General features: G+C 38.1%; 1 protein-coding gene across 3 annotated transcripts in view; it reads left to right on the top strand.

Annotated features, from left to right (window-relative positions):
- The window catches only part of LOC103106895 (meiosis-specific coiled-coil domain-containing protein MEIOC-like), a 37,792-nt gene extending 20,490 nt beyond the window's left edge, over window positions 1-17,302 (top strand). For all 3 annotated transcript variants that reach the window (XM_007499767.3, XM_007499766.3, XM_056805163.1), the window contains exons 3-8: window positions 3,819-3,982; window positions 4,703-4,804; window positions 5,025-6,810; window positions 7,289-7,423; window positions 7,534-7,711; window positions 10,788-17,302. In XM_007499767.3, the coding sequence (XP_007499829.1) occupies window positions 3,819-3,982; window positions 4,703-4,804; window positions 5,025-6,810; window positions 7,289-7,423; window positions 7,534-7,711; window positions 10,788-11,032 (2,610 nt within the window). In that variant the 3' untranslated portion in view covers window positions 11,033-17,302. The remainder of the gene's footprint in view (window positions 1-3,818; window positions 3,983-4,702; window positions 4,805-5,024; window positions 6,811-7,288; window positions 7,424-7,533; window positions 7,712-10,787) is intronic.
- Window positions 17,303-18,843: the final 1,541 nt, after the last annotated feature.

Here is an 18,843-nt window from a genome sequence, read left to right as displayed (position 1 = left end):
GGCAAGTAATTTGATCTGGATTATACATTTATTATTCTGCAAAACATACTTCCATATTGGTCATTTTTGTAAGAGAATACTTACATAAAATCAAAACCCCCAAATAAAACTATACATAAAGTAATATGAAAGATGATATAGCATAGGTCTTCTTTTTTTTTTTTTAAACCTTCACCTTCCGTCTTGAAGTCAATACTATGTATTGGTTCCAAGGCAGATGAGTGGGGGTTAAGTGACTTGCCCAGGGTCACACAGCTGGGAAGTGTCTGAGGTCACATTTGAACCTAGGACCTCCCATCTCTAGGCCTGGCTCTCAATCCACTGAGCTACCCAGCTTCCTCCAGCATAGCTCTTCTGTTGGACTCTTGATAAGTACCACTGAGTTGTTAGTGCTGTGTTACTAATATTTAGAAATAAAAGCAATATCCTTCCCCCAACCCCCCCCCCCAAAAAAAAAAAAGTTATGGATCTGGCATACGGAAAGAGATGTGTAGGTAGTCTTACTGTATTCTTCCCTGGTCAGACCATACCTGAAAAATTGTGCTCAGTTTTGGATACTCTATTATAAAGGACTTTGCAAAATTAAATCCACTCCAGAGGAGGCTGGCCAGGATTATGGAGGATTGAAGATTTGCTAGGTGTTAGGGGGAAACTGGAGGTAGAGAAGGAAGGATTTAGTGGGTATGTTGTCCTCTGAAAGACTTTGATTCTTTTAAAGTTTAAATGATTAGATGTAGATAACAGCAGTAGAAAGGTTTGTGGTCTTCCTCAGACAGTGTATCTGAGATTTAAAAAAACTTCCCTGGATTTTTCAAAACAAATATCTACCACCTTCTTTTAGTGATAGAGCCAGAAGGAAACTAGAAAATATTACCAGATATTATGAAGTCTTGGGCAGTAAACTGAAGACCATAGGACCTGCACCAAAGCTGGAGAGATGAATAAATGTGAAGCAAAAAAACAAAAACGCTGACCAGTATGAAAAATTATTGCAAATCTAAGAACTGCAAGTAGAGATTGAAAGGAAAAATGGACTTCCCACAAGGACTTCATGAATACCTGGAAGAAATGAAGCAAGAGATAAAAAATAAAATTCTGAATGACAAAATTAGGAGAATAAGTTGTTATTTTCCTAAGAAATGGAATCTTTGAAAATTAGAACATGCAGAAATCAGTGACTTGCAACAGTCAGCAAGACATGTTAGAAAAAAATCAAAAGATTGATAAAATGCAAGATAATCTGATTTTAAAAATAACTGACTGAAAACTAGAGATCAAGGAGAGAGAATTTACGAATTATTAGACTCCATGAAAAAAAGAATCCTGGACACTACATTTCAAGAAACCACAGACAAAAACTGTCCAGATCTGTGTGAAATTAAAAAGAATCCACTGAGCACCTCCTGGAAGGAAGTCCCAAAAGGAGAAAAGGCCTAATGAGAATGCCATAGCCAAGATTCAGAGCTTCTACATGAGAGAAAAATCCTGCAAGCTACTTCTCTCCATTTAGCAAGTAAATCATATATTTATTGATAAACTAAGGTAGTTTCTAGAACCATATATTTTCCTTCTCATAGTTACCTGAACGATGTAGAGAATTATATTGAGCTTATTATTGATTATGAAAAAGCATTTATTTTGAACAAAATGTTATCTTACAGGCTCTTTACAATAAGATATCTCTTATCCATACATAAAGGTAATTCAGGATTCCTTGGAAGATATAAAAGGAATGGGGAGTAGGCAGATAGTAGACATAATCCAAGAGTTTGGTAGGCATGATTAGTAAAGGAAAAGGGGGCAAGGGATTCAAGGAGAAGAGAGTGTATTTTAATAACAAATTTCCACCTAAGTTTTCCGAAGTTATATGATCCAAATTTTCTCCCTCCATCCTTCCCTCCCCCTCCCAGAGGTGACAAGCCATTCAATCTGGGTTATACATGTATTATCACACGAAAGTAGAAGAGAGGGTAGAGATGAGTTGATTTACCAGATTGGGAAGGACGTAGAGAGTAGCCAGTGCAGAGTATAAAGTCTGGGTGGAGAAAATGGAGTCACTCTGAAGTTCAAGAGAACAGGGTTAGGCTGGGAGGTCCAGGGCAGAGAGAAAGATGAGGTGATCAAAATTAAGGTCAGATAAAGGGGGTTTGGAGTTGGTGGACAAGGAAAAGAATGATGTTGTGGTCAAGGATGACCTTGTGTATAGCTGGGGTGGGGGGAAGGGTCATGGAAATTGAGTAGATGGAGCACCTAGAAGCTGAAGTGCTAGAGAACATCAATATGTTGGAGCTCCCTAGTGTGCAGGCAAGAACTGGGGAGGAGAGAACACCTGCGAGCTCAGCGCAGAGCTGTTCCAAGAACATCCAGCAACTGAGATCTGGATCAGGGGATCAATTGGATAGTGCAAACCTCAAAGGGAAGCAAGGCCGCCCAGGGGTGCCAGAAAATGGAGTCTGGAAATAGAGCATTCCATCTCCTCCATGGTGACCCCTGAGCCTGGGGGTTTGAGAAAAAGTGTAGCTAGCCCTAGAAAGGGGAGCAGGTCAGTGGGACTGAGCATGTATCAGGAGGGAGCCAGGTCAGTTGGTGCCTGTTGGGCAGGCATGTTAGAGGGTGCTCTGGAAGGGGCAGACAGATCTGGAGGATGATGGTGAGTGGAGGTAGGGTTGAAGAAAATGGAAATTTGGGAATGGGAACAGAATTTGAGTATGGACAGCTGGTGGTTCACAATGAGAACAGTATGAGGGCCTGGGAAGTATGCATGTTGTGGAGGTTCACCAAGAAAGGCACATGATTAGTCCTGTGAAACTTGGTGGAAGGAATTGGGGATATTTAGCGTGGAGGAAAGATAACTGGGGGTGGGGGGTACCTGTTAGCAATGATTGAGTATTTGGCAGGCGAATATTAAAGAGGCCACAGAACTAAAAACAATAGGAGGAACTTGCCAAGAAGAAAACTTAGGCTTGATATCAGGAAAATCTTTCTAGCAGTTAGAGCTATCTAAAAGTAGAATTGGGCAGGGGGAAAGTAGGAAAAAGGATTGGAGGTCTTCAAGTAAAGACTGGACATCCACTTATTGGATGTGTTACAGTGGGAATTTCCAGTTCTAAAATTCTGACTTTATTTTGTACTGTTCCCAGAGAAAAGAATTAGGAATTGGATTTTGACTCAAAATAAGAACTTAGATGGAGCTGTCCAGATATAGAATATGAAGTAATGAATTTTCTAAATTGGAATTGTTTTGACTATAGGCTACATAACCCATTTTAGAGATGTTAGAGTTGAGTTGGAAGGTTTGACTCATAACCCCCTTCAGCTATCTTTCAACTCTTCTTATTCTGTGAGTCTAAAATCAATTCTGAGTTATATCTAAAGAGGATCATTCAGATGAATGTATAGAACTTAGGGCATGAACTTTGGGTTGTACCTAGGCCATTTTTGTCCCTCCAGGTTTTTGGCCATGTTCTGGATAATTGAAGTTATAAGATGAATGTTTTGGATAAATGAGATGCTCTAATATACCTGTAGAAATTTTATTTTATTTTTTTTTTAGGCAATGGGAGTCAAGTGACTTGCCCAGGGTCATATAACTAGGAAGTGTCTGATTTGAACCTAGGACCTCCCATCTCTAGGCCTGGCTCTCAATCCACTGAGCCACCCAGCTGCCCTGAAATTTTATTTTTTAAAGAAAAAAGTAGTCACTTGTTATAAAGTTCTTTCCTTATTCATCTAAACTAAAAACTGAAATTTTCTTTTCATTTTACAAAATTAAAAGTTTTTAAATGTGTTTAGATTATTTTTGTTTTCTTTTCTTTCAGATAAATTGTAAGAAGCAAGGAATGGACAGCCAATTATTCAGTCCTTTCCTGGGTGAGATTACTGATACACCACCTCTAGAATCATCCAGTTTATATCCCAACTGGTCAATTTATGGAGATGATATTAGCCCACCCACCGCCTTTCAAGACTGTACCAATAAAAGGTATTAAGTAAATTTGTTGTTTGCACAATCATCCTCGTTCATAATTGAATTGTAAAATTTTACTCAGATAAAATTTGCAGAACACCAATACCTCCATCCCTTTTTTTCCCCATAGGAACTGTTTAGCTAGGCCTTTCCCTTCCTCTACTTGTGAAGTTGATTTTTAACCCTAGTATAGGACTTGACATTTTTTATGTTATTTCATCTTGCTTGATTTGACCTATTGTTCTGGCCTGTTACTACCTTTTGGATTCTGAGTTTGTGGTGCACCATGGTAGCTATTCCTTCTAGGTTAGTGTAACCTATAAAATTAACACACCTGCCATTGATATATTCCTATAAATAAGTGGTAAAAAACTAAACAGCGTAGGGCAGAGGACAAATTCCTTAGGTACTTTATTAGAGAACTTAGAGCCAAATAGACCAATTCATTAATAACATACCTTTAAAGACTGGAAGATGGTGTTGCTATTTGCTCAGGTGAAACATTACTGGTTCCTTCAACCACTCCTGGTATGGTACAGTCCCTAGTGGCTTTAGCATCCTGATCTTTGTCTAATTACTGCGTTAACTTTTTATTCCCTAGAAATGTTCTGTTCCATAAGTATTTTACAAAAAATGTGGTATATACTGGTGTAACAGTAATTGGTTGTTAGTGGTGGTATAGGTAGTTTGCTTGTGAATTATTTTTCAAAACTATTTGGTGGATATATTTTCCAGGGCACAAATCAATTTATCTTACTCAGGAAATGGTCCTGACATGTTTGGATTGGCTTCAAGCACTTTGGAGGAACCAAATAGCCCAGAGCCTTTCACAGACTGGTAAGTTTATGCAGAAGCCCTGTTACATATCAGAGAAAGAGATTTTTGCATGTTCTCTAATTACATTGACTTCCTTTAGAACTTACTTGATTGATGCTCACATTCTAGGATATGGATTTGAGAGCATGTAACTTTGAAATCTTTTTTACAGATAGCTTTAATATTTTAGTTGCAGCACTCATAGAATGATGTCTATTATTAATCATGGTCTTTGTTCCAGGAATTCTTTGGCCAGTCTTCTTCCTCCCACATGGACACCTAACTTTGGTAGTGATGGTGACTATTCAGGACCCCCTCTCAAGAATTCTGTTGAAGATTTTCCAGACTTCATTGAAACACAGAATTTCAATCAAGAATACTTTCAGACATCTCCTGAGATGGAGAACTTACAAAGTGGGTTCGATGACCTTAGGTTGGTAGAGTCTTGGACATCTCCTTCAGACCATTCCAATCAGCTACCTGAAAATATTTTCAAAAGCACTTATCTGGAAAATTCTGCTTTTAAAACCAATCCTGTTATTCAACCAAAAGGGTTTCCTTTGCAGAATGCAGAATTCAGTCAGGGTGAGACTAATTATGAGAAAATGAAATTAAATAATGATTATGACAAGAACTGTGCTGATCTTAACTCTTATTTTCAAAGTAGATATAAAAATAGTACTAGTATTCAAAAGGAATCCTGGAAACCTGAGATAGCAAATGAGAAGATCATGAAAATGAATCTCCAAGAACAAATGAAGTACTCCAATGATGTGGGCAGTCTGGCTGCTGATCCATATAGATTTCATGAAAGCTGTTTACTTCCTAAAAGAAATGAAGGTGTGATACCTTCTCAACCGATACAGTTGTCTGTTCCACCTCCTCTATGCTTTATTAATCAACCATTTTCTAAAGAAAATTTGTCAGCAGTAGTCAATGGGAAATCCCAGGAAACCAGCCCAGCCAGTAACTTCAAATTTATGGACAACTTTGAAGATAATGGATGCCAACTTCCCATAAATGCCAAAGAAATTCCTTTGAAGCCCCTTGACTACAATCTGTCTATAAATACTGCTTTACAGAATGGAAACTGTCAGTCATTCTTCAGGGAGCATATTTGGGTGGATGGTAATGTGTTAAGTCCAATTCCAACGGCAAACTCTTCATTTGTAAAGCCAATAACATCAGGCTCCCAGGTCTCTTCTGGAGTTTCAGCCTTGTCTGGTAGTTCTCCTATGCACCAGTCTGTGTTTTCTCCTTCATATTACCCACAGACACCACCAATACCCTTTTTCAGGAAGGAAGGAAGGTTACAAATGCCAAATGGTGTTCCTAATGGTCTGAGGTTTCCCAATTCTGACACTGAAAATCAGAAACCAAATATACAAATGGGACATTTCCCCCATGATCCATCGGCTATCAAGGATCATCACTCTTGCAAAATTCCTGCCCATTTGTCATCCAGCTTCCTGTTACATCAGAATACTGCTAGTGAATTCTCTGAAAGATATCAGAAACTCTGCAAAAAACAGAATCTAGCAAATAGTAATAGAGATGACAAAAAGGGGAGGAAGAACTTGATTCCCCAACCTAGTTACATAGGTCAGAATCGTCAGCAGTTTAATATATTCCAAAAGAAACAAGAAAAAAGTAGTGTTAACATGTCAGATTTCATCAATCCTTCCTTTCTTCCTGCTTTCCCTTTAGTGTCAGAGATTAAGCAAAACCCTAATTTTACCCCATTTAACCTTTCTCCCTTTGTGTCAGCAGCTAACTTTCCTTTTCCTCCATCAACATTTCCCTTTTCAGAACTTGTTGATGTTTTTCATTATGGTGACTTTAACAATTTGAATCCCGTCGTTAGTGATTTGTTTCGTAGGGAGGTAACACCACCATACTTTGCCTTTCCACCACCTTTTAACAAATACCGGCCTCCAAGAAATAGGAGTGGACCTGCTAATGAACTTCACATCCAACTGGAGGAATGCTACGAGCAGTGGAGAGCTCTAGAAAAAGAAAGGAAAAAGGTACTAGTGGGTTTTTACCATGGTAGGAGTTTAGTCTGGCTATGTATGAATTGGAGCATTTCGCATCACAGTTCTGGTATTTAACTCCATAACTGATGTGGAAAAAAAGAAAAAAAATCAAATAGAGGAAGCTAAAGAAATTTCCTCAGAGAGTGAGAGAGAGAGTGAGTGAGTGAGAAAGAGGGAGAGAGTGTGAGTGAGATATACACAGATAGACAGAGATTTATCTCAGATACTCTTGGATTGTCCCATTTCCAGGCAGTTATGTTGTGACTGATACTGGACACATCTTATCATCAACATCTACTTCCATGTTATAAAATATATATCGAGTTATGTCTGTGTGTATATATGTGCATATGCCTATGTACACACATCCATATGCCTATCAATCTCTGTGCCTCTGTAAATATCTTATATGTATGTGATTTTTCTTTCTCCAAAATCTCATACTTCATATATGTTTATTTTTTCTTAGAGTGAGGCAGATCTCGCAAGAAATTTTCCAGGAAAGAGGGTCTCTAGTTCAAATAATACTTCTGTTTCCAGACTCCCTGCCAATCCTTCCCGAGTCGATCGATTAATTGTGGATCAGTTAAAGGAACAAGCTAGAGTGAGTGTATCTATTCATGTTGATCAAATATGTTTTGAAATACCATTAAGTATATAGAATTTAAAATGTGTGATTTACAACTAACTAAATGTGTATATATTTCTTTTAAGGTTTTGACCTTACTAAGAAGGATGGAAAAGCTTGGTGGTGGTCCTCTCCATGGAAATATATCCATTACTCTGGAACACCATTTAGAAGCCATTCATGCAACACAAGCCAAGCGTAAAGATGAACTTATTAATGTTGCTAATCATCCACGACAAGGAATTCGTTACAATAATGAAAAAGGCAAGTATATCTTAAATTTGTGTTTGCTTGTTTTTTTTTTAAACCCTAAGATAGAAGAGCGGCATGGGCTAGTTAATTGGGGTTAATAAGTGCCTTGCCCAAGGTCATCCAACTAGGAAGTGTCCGAGGTCAGATTTGAACTCAGGACCTCTCATCTCTAGGCTTGATGCTGTCTCCATGTGCTCTCTAGTTGCCCCAACATTCGAAATCCTCATGTTCCTCTGTTCCCATACTCACTACCACCCTTCTAGTGCAGAGCCCTGAATCTCCCTCGTGCTTGTCCTTTGCATTTGTCTGTGTCTCTATCTCTCTGCTAGACACAAGGGCCTTTTGTCAAGGACTTGCTGCTTCTTTGTGTTCCCCCCTTTCCCAGAGACTCCTCCTTTTTCCACGGCTGCCCCCATAGCCGACAGTCTCTACCTCTTCCCTGGCCTGCCCTTTCCGTGGCCTGCCCCACATGGGATGCTAAAAGGGCTGCTTTCTGGCCATCATCAGATCCGTCTGTTGCTGGCTAAGAGACGGAGGGGTGGATCATGGAACAGACTAGGGGTCAGTGATCTCAGCCAGCTAATGTCTGATAAACCCAAAGATCCCAGCTCAGGGAAAAACCTCCCTGTCTGACAAAAAGTGCTGGGAAAATAGGAAAACAGTGTGGCAAACATTGGGTATGGATCAGTATCATGCCCTATACCAATATGGTCAAAACGGATATATGGTTTAGACGTAAAGAGTGATATTAAATAAATTAGGAGGACATAGAATAGTTTACCAATCTAGTCTATGGAGAAAGGAAGAATTTATGACCAAACGAGACAGAGAACATTATAAGATGTAAAATGAATAATATTAAATTTAAAAGTTTTCAAACGAATAAAACCAGTGTGACTAAGTTTAGAAGGGAAACAACAACCTGGGAAAAATTTTTTTTAACAAATTTCTCAGGTAAAGTCCTCATTTCTCAAATATATAAAGAGCTAGGTCAAGAATCCAAGTCATTTCTCATGAGAAAGAACACTGTCCACATTCAGAGGAAGAACTGTAGAAATAGAAACACAGAAGAAAAACAACTGCTTGATCACATAGGTCAAAGGGGATATGACTGGGGATATAGACACTAAACGATCACCCTAGTGCAAATATCAATAATATGGAAATAGGTCTTGATCAACAACACATGTAAAACCCAATGGAATTGCGTATCAGCTATGGGAGGGAGGTTGGGGAAGGGGGGAGGGAAAAAACATGATTCTTGTAACCATGGAAAAATATTCTAAATTAACTAATTAAATAAAATTTTCAAAAATAAAATAAAAGTCAAAAGAATCCAAGTCATTTCCCAATTGACAAATAGTCAAAAGATATGGATAGACAGTTTTCAGATGAAAAAATCGAAGCTGTCAATAATCATATGAAAAAGTATTCTCAATCCCTTTTGATTAGAGAAGTGCAAATTAAAACAACATGGAGCTACTGTAACAGTTAAATTAGTTTCTCTACTAAAAGTATTATATTTTAGAGGTTTATTAAGATTATTAGAAATCAAGGATACAAAATAATAAACCACATGCCCATGGCTGAAAGCCAAATTCAGAACCCCTGCGCTTAGTCTACTCACTACATCCTTGCAATCTCTGAGTACAGGAAGAGAAGGAGTAGGCTTTACAGTCAGTTTAAATACAAATTGTGATCTCGCACTCAGGTGAGGACTTGGGTGAGATTATAGGGACTTCTGGGGATTGAAGTCTGGGGTTCAAATCTCCATTTTTATAGTACTGTCCCACACCTAGCAGATTGGCTAACATGACAGCAAAGGAAAGTAATGAATGCTGGAGGGGATGTGGCAAAGTTGGGACATTAATGCATTGCTGGTGGAGTTGTGAATTGATCCAACTATTCTGGAGGGCAATTTGGAACTAAGCCCAGAGGGCTATAAAACTGTATACCCTTTGATCCTGTAATATCACTACAAGATCTGTATCCCAAAGAGATTTTTTTAAAAATGGGAAAGTACTTGTTTGTACAAAAATATTTATAGCTGCTCTTTTGTGGTGGCAAAGAATTGGATGCTAAAAGGATGTTCCTCAGTTGGGGAATGGCTGAACAAATTATGGTATATGATGGTGATAGAATACTTTTGTGCTATAAGGAATGCTGGGCCAGGAGGATTTCAGAAAGAACTGGAAAGGCCTCCATGAACTGATGCAGAGTGAAATAAGCAGAACCGGAAGATCTTCCATCATACACAGTAACTGAAATATTGGGGAACAATCAAATGTAATAGACTCAGCAAAACAATGATCTGGGACAATTCTGAGGGGCTCAGAATCTTATCCACCTCCAGAGAGAGAACTGTTGGAGTCAGAATGCAGATGAAAGCATATGATTTATCACTTGTTTGTTTGGGTTTATGTTTTAGAGTTTTGGCTTTATAAGATTAGTTACAAAAATGAACAATATCAAAATAGGAATTGCATGGTAACACATGGTTAACCCAGATTGAAGTCTCAAACTCCAGGGCCTGTTTTAAAGATCCTTCATAATCTCATCCCCATCAGTGATAATCCCTATTTCTTCCCAACAGGTGCCCAGTTTCCTTACTTTCCTTTGTGTACGTAATGCTCATTCTTATATGTCTTTTTGCAAGTTGTTTCTCCAATTGGAATCCTCTTTTCTCTCTTGCTTGTTAGTTAATTCTACCCCTGGCCAAATGGGGACCCAGCTTAAATAATTCTTCCACTAAACTATGTTCAAGTACCCTTGCTGCTATTAATCTTTCCCTTCTCCAGATGCCTGTTGTGCTTAGTCCTACAGACTTTAGCCCTTGACTAGTCTTTAGTTGCCCTGTGTTCCTCTTGTCTCTTTAATTAGAATGATACTTCTGTGAGAGCAGAAACTAAAAAGATTAGAGAGAGAACCCATCCTCAACAATGGTATGGTCTATGTTTTGCCTGCAACTTACCACATGGCAGAAATGTGATGAGAAAGTGCCGGTTTATATTCTTGGTTTGAGCATTGTACGCCAGCATCTCTCTAGATATATTGTACTGATTGGCTTCATCTTCTTTTTTTGTGGTAGATGTCCTGGCTTTGGCCCTGGTCATTAAGGAGCTTGCTGTGGCCACACGGAAGACACGGACGGCTTTATGGTGTGCATTACAGATGACTTTGCCCAAAACTTGCTTCAACCTGCCTGTGAAACAGGAAGAGATTGAAAGGGTGCTGCAGGAACTGTGTCCCCAGAATGCTGGTGCCCCAGAGAAGACAATGGTGGACCATAAAGATCATGGACTAGAAAAGGGAAGTGCGGAGAGCACAAAGTAGATCCTTGAGGCATTGCTGAAATCCTCAGGGCAGAAGCACTTTTCCAATTATAAGAGTTTCCAAGTTCTCAAAAAAAATTTAAAAATAATTAATGACTGCAATTGGGTTACTGTGATTTCAGATGCATATTTCTACAGAGTGATGATTATGGCTTTTATAATAATATTGCAATATATTTGCTGTGAAATATTGTATCACTTAGGAAGATGGAAATAGAGGAATTTTCTTTGGTTCTTTTCAGTCCTCAGTTAACTTCTCTACCTTTAACCATCAACTGGGAAAAGGATAATTAACCTTTGTAACTGACAAAAATGATAGCAAAGTATCTTGAAAATAAATTTCCCCCAGAATGTCTGCAATGGGTACATTGAGGTTTTTAAAAGGTATTTAAAATCATTTGAGTACCAGACATTTGAGTTTTGGATGATATTTTTGCCCTCATGTACCAAAGCAGGAAATGGGAAAACTTTCACATTTTCCCAAATCATTTAAACTATAGTGACTTAATTTGAGGAAACATTTCATGTAATCATGTGGTCAGTTCAGGATTTTCAACTGAGATAATGATCACAGTTGAATTTCAATTTCACTAGTCCCTGAGAAAACAAAGGGCCTAAGGAATTTAAGTAGCTTGTTAAAGTTGCCTTTAACAGGTGAATTAAAGTACACTCAGGTTTCGAAATCACATTTATGAATTCCTCATGATGGATTTTAAAGTAACTTTAACTTAGTATGCACTTAATCAAAAGCATGGTTATATGTATTAATTTTTGGTACTATAGTTTCATAAACTTTGCATATTTATTTAATGTTTATTTAATATTCTATTTTAATAATATGATATACTGGTTTGCATCCCCTCCCCCTTTTGGTTAAATTTTCCTAATCAGATTTAATGATTTACTCAGGAAATACATTGTATATGCCTCTATATAATGTTGCTGTGTACATATATACACACACAGGGCTATGTGTGTGAGAATATATGTATGTATGTGTGTGTATGTAATGTATGTTTGTATGTGTACATGTGTGGTGTCCAAAAAGTCTTAGGGTAGTTTTAGAACTTTAATATGCTTAAAACTGCATTAAGGCTTTGGGGACACCCTGCCTATATACCTTGCAAATGTATGAACACATATATAAAGTATATATTTTTTTTGGATGGGAAGGGATGATTGCAAAATATTTACACAAAGCTAACTATATACTAGGCTACCAAAGTTGTTTAATTAATTTGTTTTAGCATGAGAAGTCATATTTAATTACCCAAACTAGTCCCCATGCTTGTGGCTTAGACAATCAAAGTATATGTATTAATGTGAATATACAGGATGAAAAATTAGAAAGAAGTCTTGTCTACTTAAACTGTTTAGGACTATTTTAATGCTTTTACAATCATGTCTTAATGTTTTGTCTTCAAAATGCATTTAAAAAACCATGTAATTTTCATAGCTATTAGAACCTTGGTGAAGTTTTCGTGGTAGACCCTGCAATTCTCTTTTAAAGTCTGCAAAGGAATTATGTTAACGTGAAAAGACTGAATAATTATTGTAAGAAAAAGTGCTTGATAAGTCAGACACTTTATGGATTGATGCAATTTTGTTTCCTTATGCTTTGACAAACAGTACGATTTTGAATTTATGAATATCTCTAAACCAGATGCTGTGTGTATCACTGTTAAAGAGAATTCTGTCTGTCTTACAGAATAGTTATTTGTGGATTAGAGAATGTAAAATTCATTATGACTTAGAACACAATTTCATAGTGGTCTTTGGAGCTAAAAACAATCCTTCCAGCTATTTCTGAGCATAAATGGAAGTGGTTTTTCAGTCTCAGTCCAGTTTTTAAGAAAATAGTATTGAAGAGAAGTATTCTGTAATGTCATCTCTCTATGTTTCTATGTGTGTCTGTGTGTGTGCAGCTTATTTGCACTATTTAAATAATTTCAGAAGGTGACTTATGCTTTTGTGGGACAAATGAACTATTCAGCATTTAGTGTTTACAACATTTGACTTTAGGATGGAATTGATCTTGCGTACATAGCTAAAAATCCAGAAATTGAAGGCAGTGATTTTCATTTCTATCCTAAAATGCAGTTTACACAATAATTGTAGTTAAAGTAGACATTTTATGTTAGTGAATGTATGAGTGGAATAGGTTGGTCTCAGTTTTATTTGTGATCATTGTGAAGGAACGTATCTTTATATCTTTATAATATGTTTAATGTGCCTTTGTAGTCTAGTTTTTTTATAAATAAGTGCATTCTTGTTCCTATATTCGATTGTTATTTAAAAATGCATTTGAAGAGATTACAGTGTATTTGCTTTGAACTATTACAGTTAGTAGCAGCTTAGAGTTTGACCCCCCCCTTGTGTCTGGCTATAAACTCTTTAGCAGAGAGGTGAGACATAGACCCAATGGAATTTTAACCACCTTCTGCTCTGTGTGCAGCAAATTGGCCTTTAATCCATGAGAAGCAAATAAGCATGCTTAGAAGATAGGTATCATTTTGAAGCTGTAACGTATGTAAGAATCTGTAGTTAGTAATTGATCTCTGGTGGTCCAGCCCTCTTTGGGGCTGCTGGCTACTACACTATGGTTTTTATAACTTCTTAGTACTCATTTAGCAATAAACTAGCGTAGAATACAGTTTACACTCTGGTTTTTAGCATATAGATAAATGTTTGCGGTAGGTAGCAGTGTTGAAGAAGAAACACAAGGAGCTATACTCTTAGTGGTTTTGTCTTTAAGAATAGATTAAACTGTAACTCAGCTGGATTTTCCATTAAAAATGAAAAAAGGGATTCACTTAAACTGCAAAGTTTGTTTTTTTTAAATATCTTTGCAATACACTCTTCCTCTTGCATTTTGAGGATTGCCATTTACATGTAATAAGAGTTGTAAGAAAGTCATTTTAGTTATCTTCTTTAAAAACAGATTCCTGGTGCTTGAACTTTACAAACTGAGCTTGAACTTTCTAATGCATTTTTATCAGTTAGAAATGAAACAGATATCCAATGTTGACCCTTTTTGCAATGGAAGTGCTGGTAAATCTGTCATAAAGCCAGTCTAGCAATAATTCTAGGAAATGCCTGGCTGTTTTACTTTCAGATTCTGCCTTTAGCTTTCAGATATATACTGAGGCCTGTGATTTCATTAGTGTGGAGACTTCCTCCACTGATGCTTCCTTGCCTTTGGAGATGGTTTCAGTAATTTCTCTGGCCAAAAAATGCATCCCCTGATCCAAGTGAGATGAGGAGTCTGAGCACTGTGGAACAAGCCTTCCCTCCTCCTTCACTGGTGCCCAGGAACACCTGCCAGAGCTCCTGTTGTGCTGACTGGAGCAGCCTCAGAGGACCCAGGGTCACCTCTACCTCCCGAGGAGCCACAGGAAATACTAATGAAGGTGGAATACCCACTTCTTTGAGAAATGCCAGTAATAAAATTAATTGGATTTGCAAAGTCACACATATAGATGTAATTCTGTTGTAACAACAGTATGTGTCTGTCTTGGGCTAGGAGATCTTTGGCTTCCAGCCTGGTGGAATGGAAAGAGTACCCAAAGTCCTTCCAGTTGCCCAACCTCTGATTCAGGAGCATAATTAGATTGAGAAAGACTTTCATTGTTGGGGATAGGAAAAAATGTGGTTTATCTCCACTTATAAGTGGATTTCTTTCTATGGTTGTGTTTTGCAAAAAGAAAGGCTTTGGAGTTTTTTCTCTCCAGACAGTATTTCTCAAGACAAGTCTGGGAGAGTCTCAATAATTTCAGGGGAAGTCTAAAAACTTTCCATAATAACACTAAGACATTTTAGTTTCTACTCTAGTAAGTATCAGTAGACATAGTCCATCTAAACAAAAGATCTTTGAGGTCTCCAATCGTTTTTAAGAGTGGAAGGGATGTCCTAACACCAAAATGTTTGAGAACCACTGCTGGAGAGCTCTACAGATGTGGCCTTGATACCTGGAATGATCTCTTAAGAATGTTGCGCCTTCTTAGGATCCTAGCCTTCGTGCTAGAAGGGAACTAGTGACAGCCTCTCAATTTTCAGAGGGAGAAAATGAGACCTAGATGGTTGAGTGACTTGCCTATCATCCAGCTGATGAGAAGCAGCCCTGGGATTCAAACCCAGAGAGATGGGCACTTGGCCTTCGTGGTGCGCCATGCTGTTGCCTGGTCTTGTCCTGATTTCTGTCTTTTATTTGGACAGAATCATAGCCTTAATTAAGGTCATTAAGATCTTGATATGCCAGTTGGCCTCTGTCTCGCGTACTAGCTTTTGGTCTTTTGCAATAAATAAGGCAATCCACAAGCATTTCTTAAATGGTTATTGTGCCAGATGTTGTACAAGATGTTACTGGACCAGATGCTGAGGACATATACATTAAAAAAACGAAACAATCCCTAATCATAAGGAGCTTCTACTCTAATAGGGAGACAGATCTCTCTCTCACTGTCCTTCCCTTTCTTACCTTCCCCCCAAACCTCCCCGTTCCCTCCATACATGGAACTTTAATAGCTGGCTCACCAGCCCCATCCTTCTTCAGTTTCTGGTATTTGTCTTAACTATACCCAACTATATAATGGTGACACCCATTGACTGTGTGTGTGTGTTTTTAAGCATTAAAAGCAGACTAGCACAGGAATAGTATAGTGATAAGAGAGCCTCCCCTTAGGAGGCAGGGAGACCTAGGTTCAAATCCTGTTTTTGACCTGTCCTTGCAGTGTGATCCTGGTCATGTCATTTCATTTCTTAGTGCTCGAAGTGCTTTTTGGGGTGTTAGCTGTTTTCGGTGTAAGGGAGAAGCACATTGGGAGCTCCTTTAACAGTAATCACTGGATACTGAAAGAGTTTTTAGAGGTTATCTTGGCCAGATTCCCCTCATTTTATTTGCTGAACAGGTTTTTTAAAGCTATACCGGTCACAGCTTTGGGACTGGAAAAGACATTAGAGAGAATCTAGGTCTGATGGGCTAAAGTCTAGGTAGGTAGCAGGGCTGGGATTTAAACCCGGGGCTTCTGAGTCCAAATCATGTTCAGTAAGTTATATGTTTGTTAAATATGTGAGAGAAACTGATCAGTGTAAGGAAATAAAAGGAAAAAAGTTCTCAACAGATTTTAATTTCCAATGAAGTTTCTTTATGCCTATTAATAACTGGATGACCTTCCCCACAGCCCCACCTGCCCCCTTCCTAAATCAAGCTATTTCTGGGATACCTGGGAAGACAATTAATTTTGCTTTTATTTTTATAACAAATATAAAGATTTATGGATCTAGCTGTAATAAATTATTTGCCATAAATATTTTACCCATATGAGGTTAATCTTATTTGCTCCAAATAGATTTTACATTTTTCCTGGAAAAATAATTTTGAAGTACGTTTTGAAACTGAATGTTTTTACTTTGCACCATCAGAAACATTGAAGTATTTCATGTTAAATAAAACAAGATGTAAATTTTGTTATCTTGTATTATTTTTTTTCTTAGAACAACCTTAACTGTTATTGAAATTTGAAAAAAAAATCTTACTACTTCTACCTCTTCTAACTTTTCTTGGAAAGTTCTCTGGAAAGCACTGGAGGCCTCCTGCATTTTTAAGAAAAAAGATACATTATGTGTACCTGTGCAGACCTTGAGTTATCCATTTGGTAGTCCCTCTTCCTTTTTCTAGACTTTAATTGTACTGTGTTGTTTTTTTGCCAACAGACTGTTGTTGGGAAGATGCTGGAGTTGACTTCTCCCATAAGCCTCTCCTTGACCTTTGAACTGAACTACACTTTATTCAAATTACTCTAGGGGGTGTTCAGGCAGTAATGCTTTGGAATGACCTTAAAATGTATTACCTTGCTCATTGTATTCTAAGGCCTTGGTTGGATGCATTCTTTTCCATTGGGAACCTCTCATTTTAACTAATGAAGCCTTATTTTAAAAACTATAAACCTCTTATGATATAATGTGTGCTATGATCTACGTTTCTGCCAAAGGCAGGCTTGAGAAGATCCTGTAACTAAAGATAGGGTTGTGTCATTTTATAACATTTTTTGTGTTGATGACTTTTCGTATTTAAATTTGTTCTGTGGGTATCTTGCCTCGCTGATGCACCTGTTGTTTGGGTCCATTTGATTTTTATATTTTCTATTTGATACCTGCCCATTGGTGTCTGCTATTGTTTCTTATATGATTTGGGGGGAAGTATTTGTCACAGAAATAATCTGTTCCTGTTAACCTTTCAATCCTCAAAATTAAAGTGTTTCATATCATTAAATTGCGTTTGTTTCTTTATTGAAAATAGGACAATATTTAAAATAAGGAAAACCAAGAGAGTAAATGCAATTTAGAGAAAATAATATCCATCTCTTAGGAATTTTTCTTTTCCTCTAATTCGTTTGTAAAATGCCTTTATTTTTAAAACATTTAGGCATGGTTATGATTGTAAGACAGACTTTCAAGGGTTTCCTAATTGGTGTTTCATTGCAAATGCTCCAGTGGCTCTGGGATCTCAGTGATAATTAGGTATTCCCTTCACCTGCACAAATTATAACTGTTTGCCCCCTCAGCCTGGGTAGTTCTTGTCCATTTCTTTCCATAAATCTTTTGTGGAAGATACACAGAATGCACCAGAGGCCTCATGCATTTTTAAGAAAAAAGAGAAATGATGTGTGCCTGTGCAGATCTTGGGTTGTCCATCTGGTAGGCCCTCTTCCTTTTTCTAGTCTTTAATTGTATCTTAGGTTGTTTTTTGCCAGCACACTTGTTGGTTAGACGTTGGAGTTGACTTCACCTACCAGCCTCTCCGTGGCCTTTTGTCTTCTGCAATTATAATTACAAATAATTTGGTTTCCAGAAAATGTTGACTATTTTAGTCCTGAATGTTCTTTACTGGTTTATCCCTCTCTGCATTCTTAATGCACATGCTATGTACAAGTCAGCACTTAACTATGTGTGACCTATTTTTTTTTTAATAAACCCTTACCTTCCATCTTAGAATTGATACTGTGTTTTGGTTCCAAGGCAGAAGACTGGTACGGGCTAGGCACTAATGGGGGTCAAGTGACTTCCCCTGGGTCACCTAGCTAGGAAGAGGTTATATTTGAACCCAGGACTTCCCATCTCTAGGCCTGGCTCTCCATCCATTGAGCCACCCAGCTGCCCCCTAAAATTTTTAATTTTTATAAACTTACCTTCTGTCTTAGAATTGGTTAGCCAGTGGAATTGCTTATCAGCTTTGGGAGGGGAGAGAGACAAGAATCATGTAACCATGGAAAAAATTTTTTAATTAAAAAAAAAAGAATTGGTTAGTATTGGTTTCAAGAGTAGGGGCTGAGCAATGGGGGTTGTGATTTGCCCCGTCACACACAGCTAGGAAGTATCTGAGGTTATATTTGTACCCAGGATCTCCCATTTCCAAGCCTGACTTTCAATCCACTGAGCTGTGTGGCTACCCCCCCCCCCTTCTTTTTTTGCATCATCTGGCAAGATATATAAATGATGTCTTTCGTGTTTCCACTTCATTCTCTGAAAGCGAGGCTTGAGCTCAGTCCAGCAGAGAGCTCTGGGAGTCACCTCCAGAGAAAGAACTGACCCCAGGAGATGCCGGGCACCCCATTGGGGTGGGGGGCCACCATGGCAGGACCCAGGTTGGGGAGAACAGCGCTGTTGGACCAGGGCTTTGTCCTGGACTCAGAGGGATGGGAAAGCGGGGGAAGGGCTTTAAAAACCAGAGGCTGTCCCAGAGGCTCGCATCCATCCATCAAGAAAAGCCAGCCATCAGGGGAGACTCATCTGCTCTTTTGTCTCTTAAAGATG

This window comes from Monodelphis domestica, chromosome 7 (assembly GCF_027887165.1).
Source record: "Monodelphis domestica isolate mMonDom1 chromosome 7, mMonDom1.pri, whole genome shotgun sequence".
Lineage (NCBI taxonomy): Eukaryota > Metazoa > Chordata > Mammalia > Didelphimorphia > Didelphidae > Monodelphis > Monodelphis domestica.
This window is presented reverse-complemented; position numbering and strand designations above follow the sequence as displayed.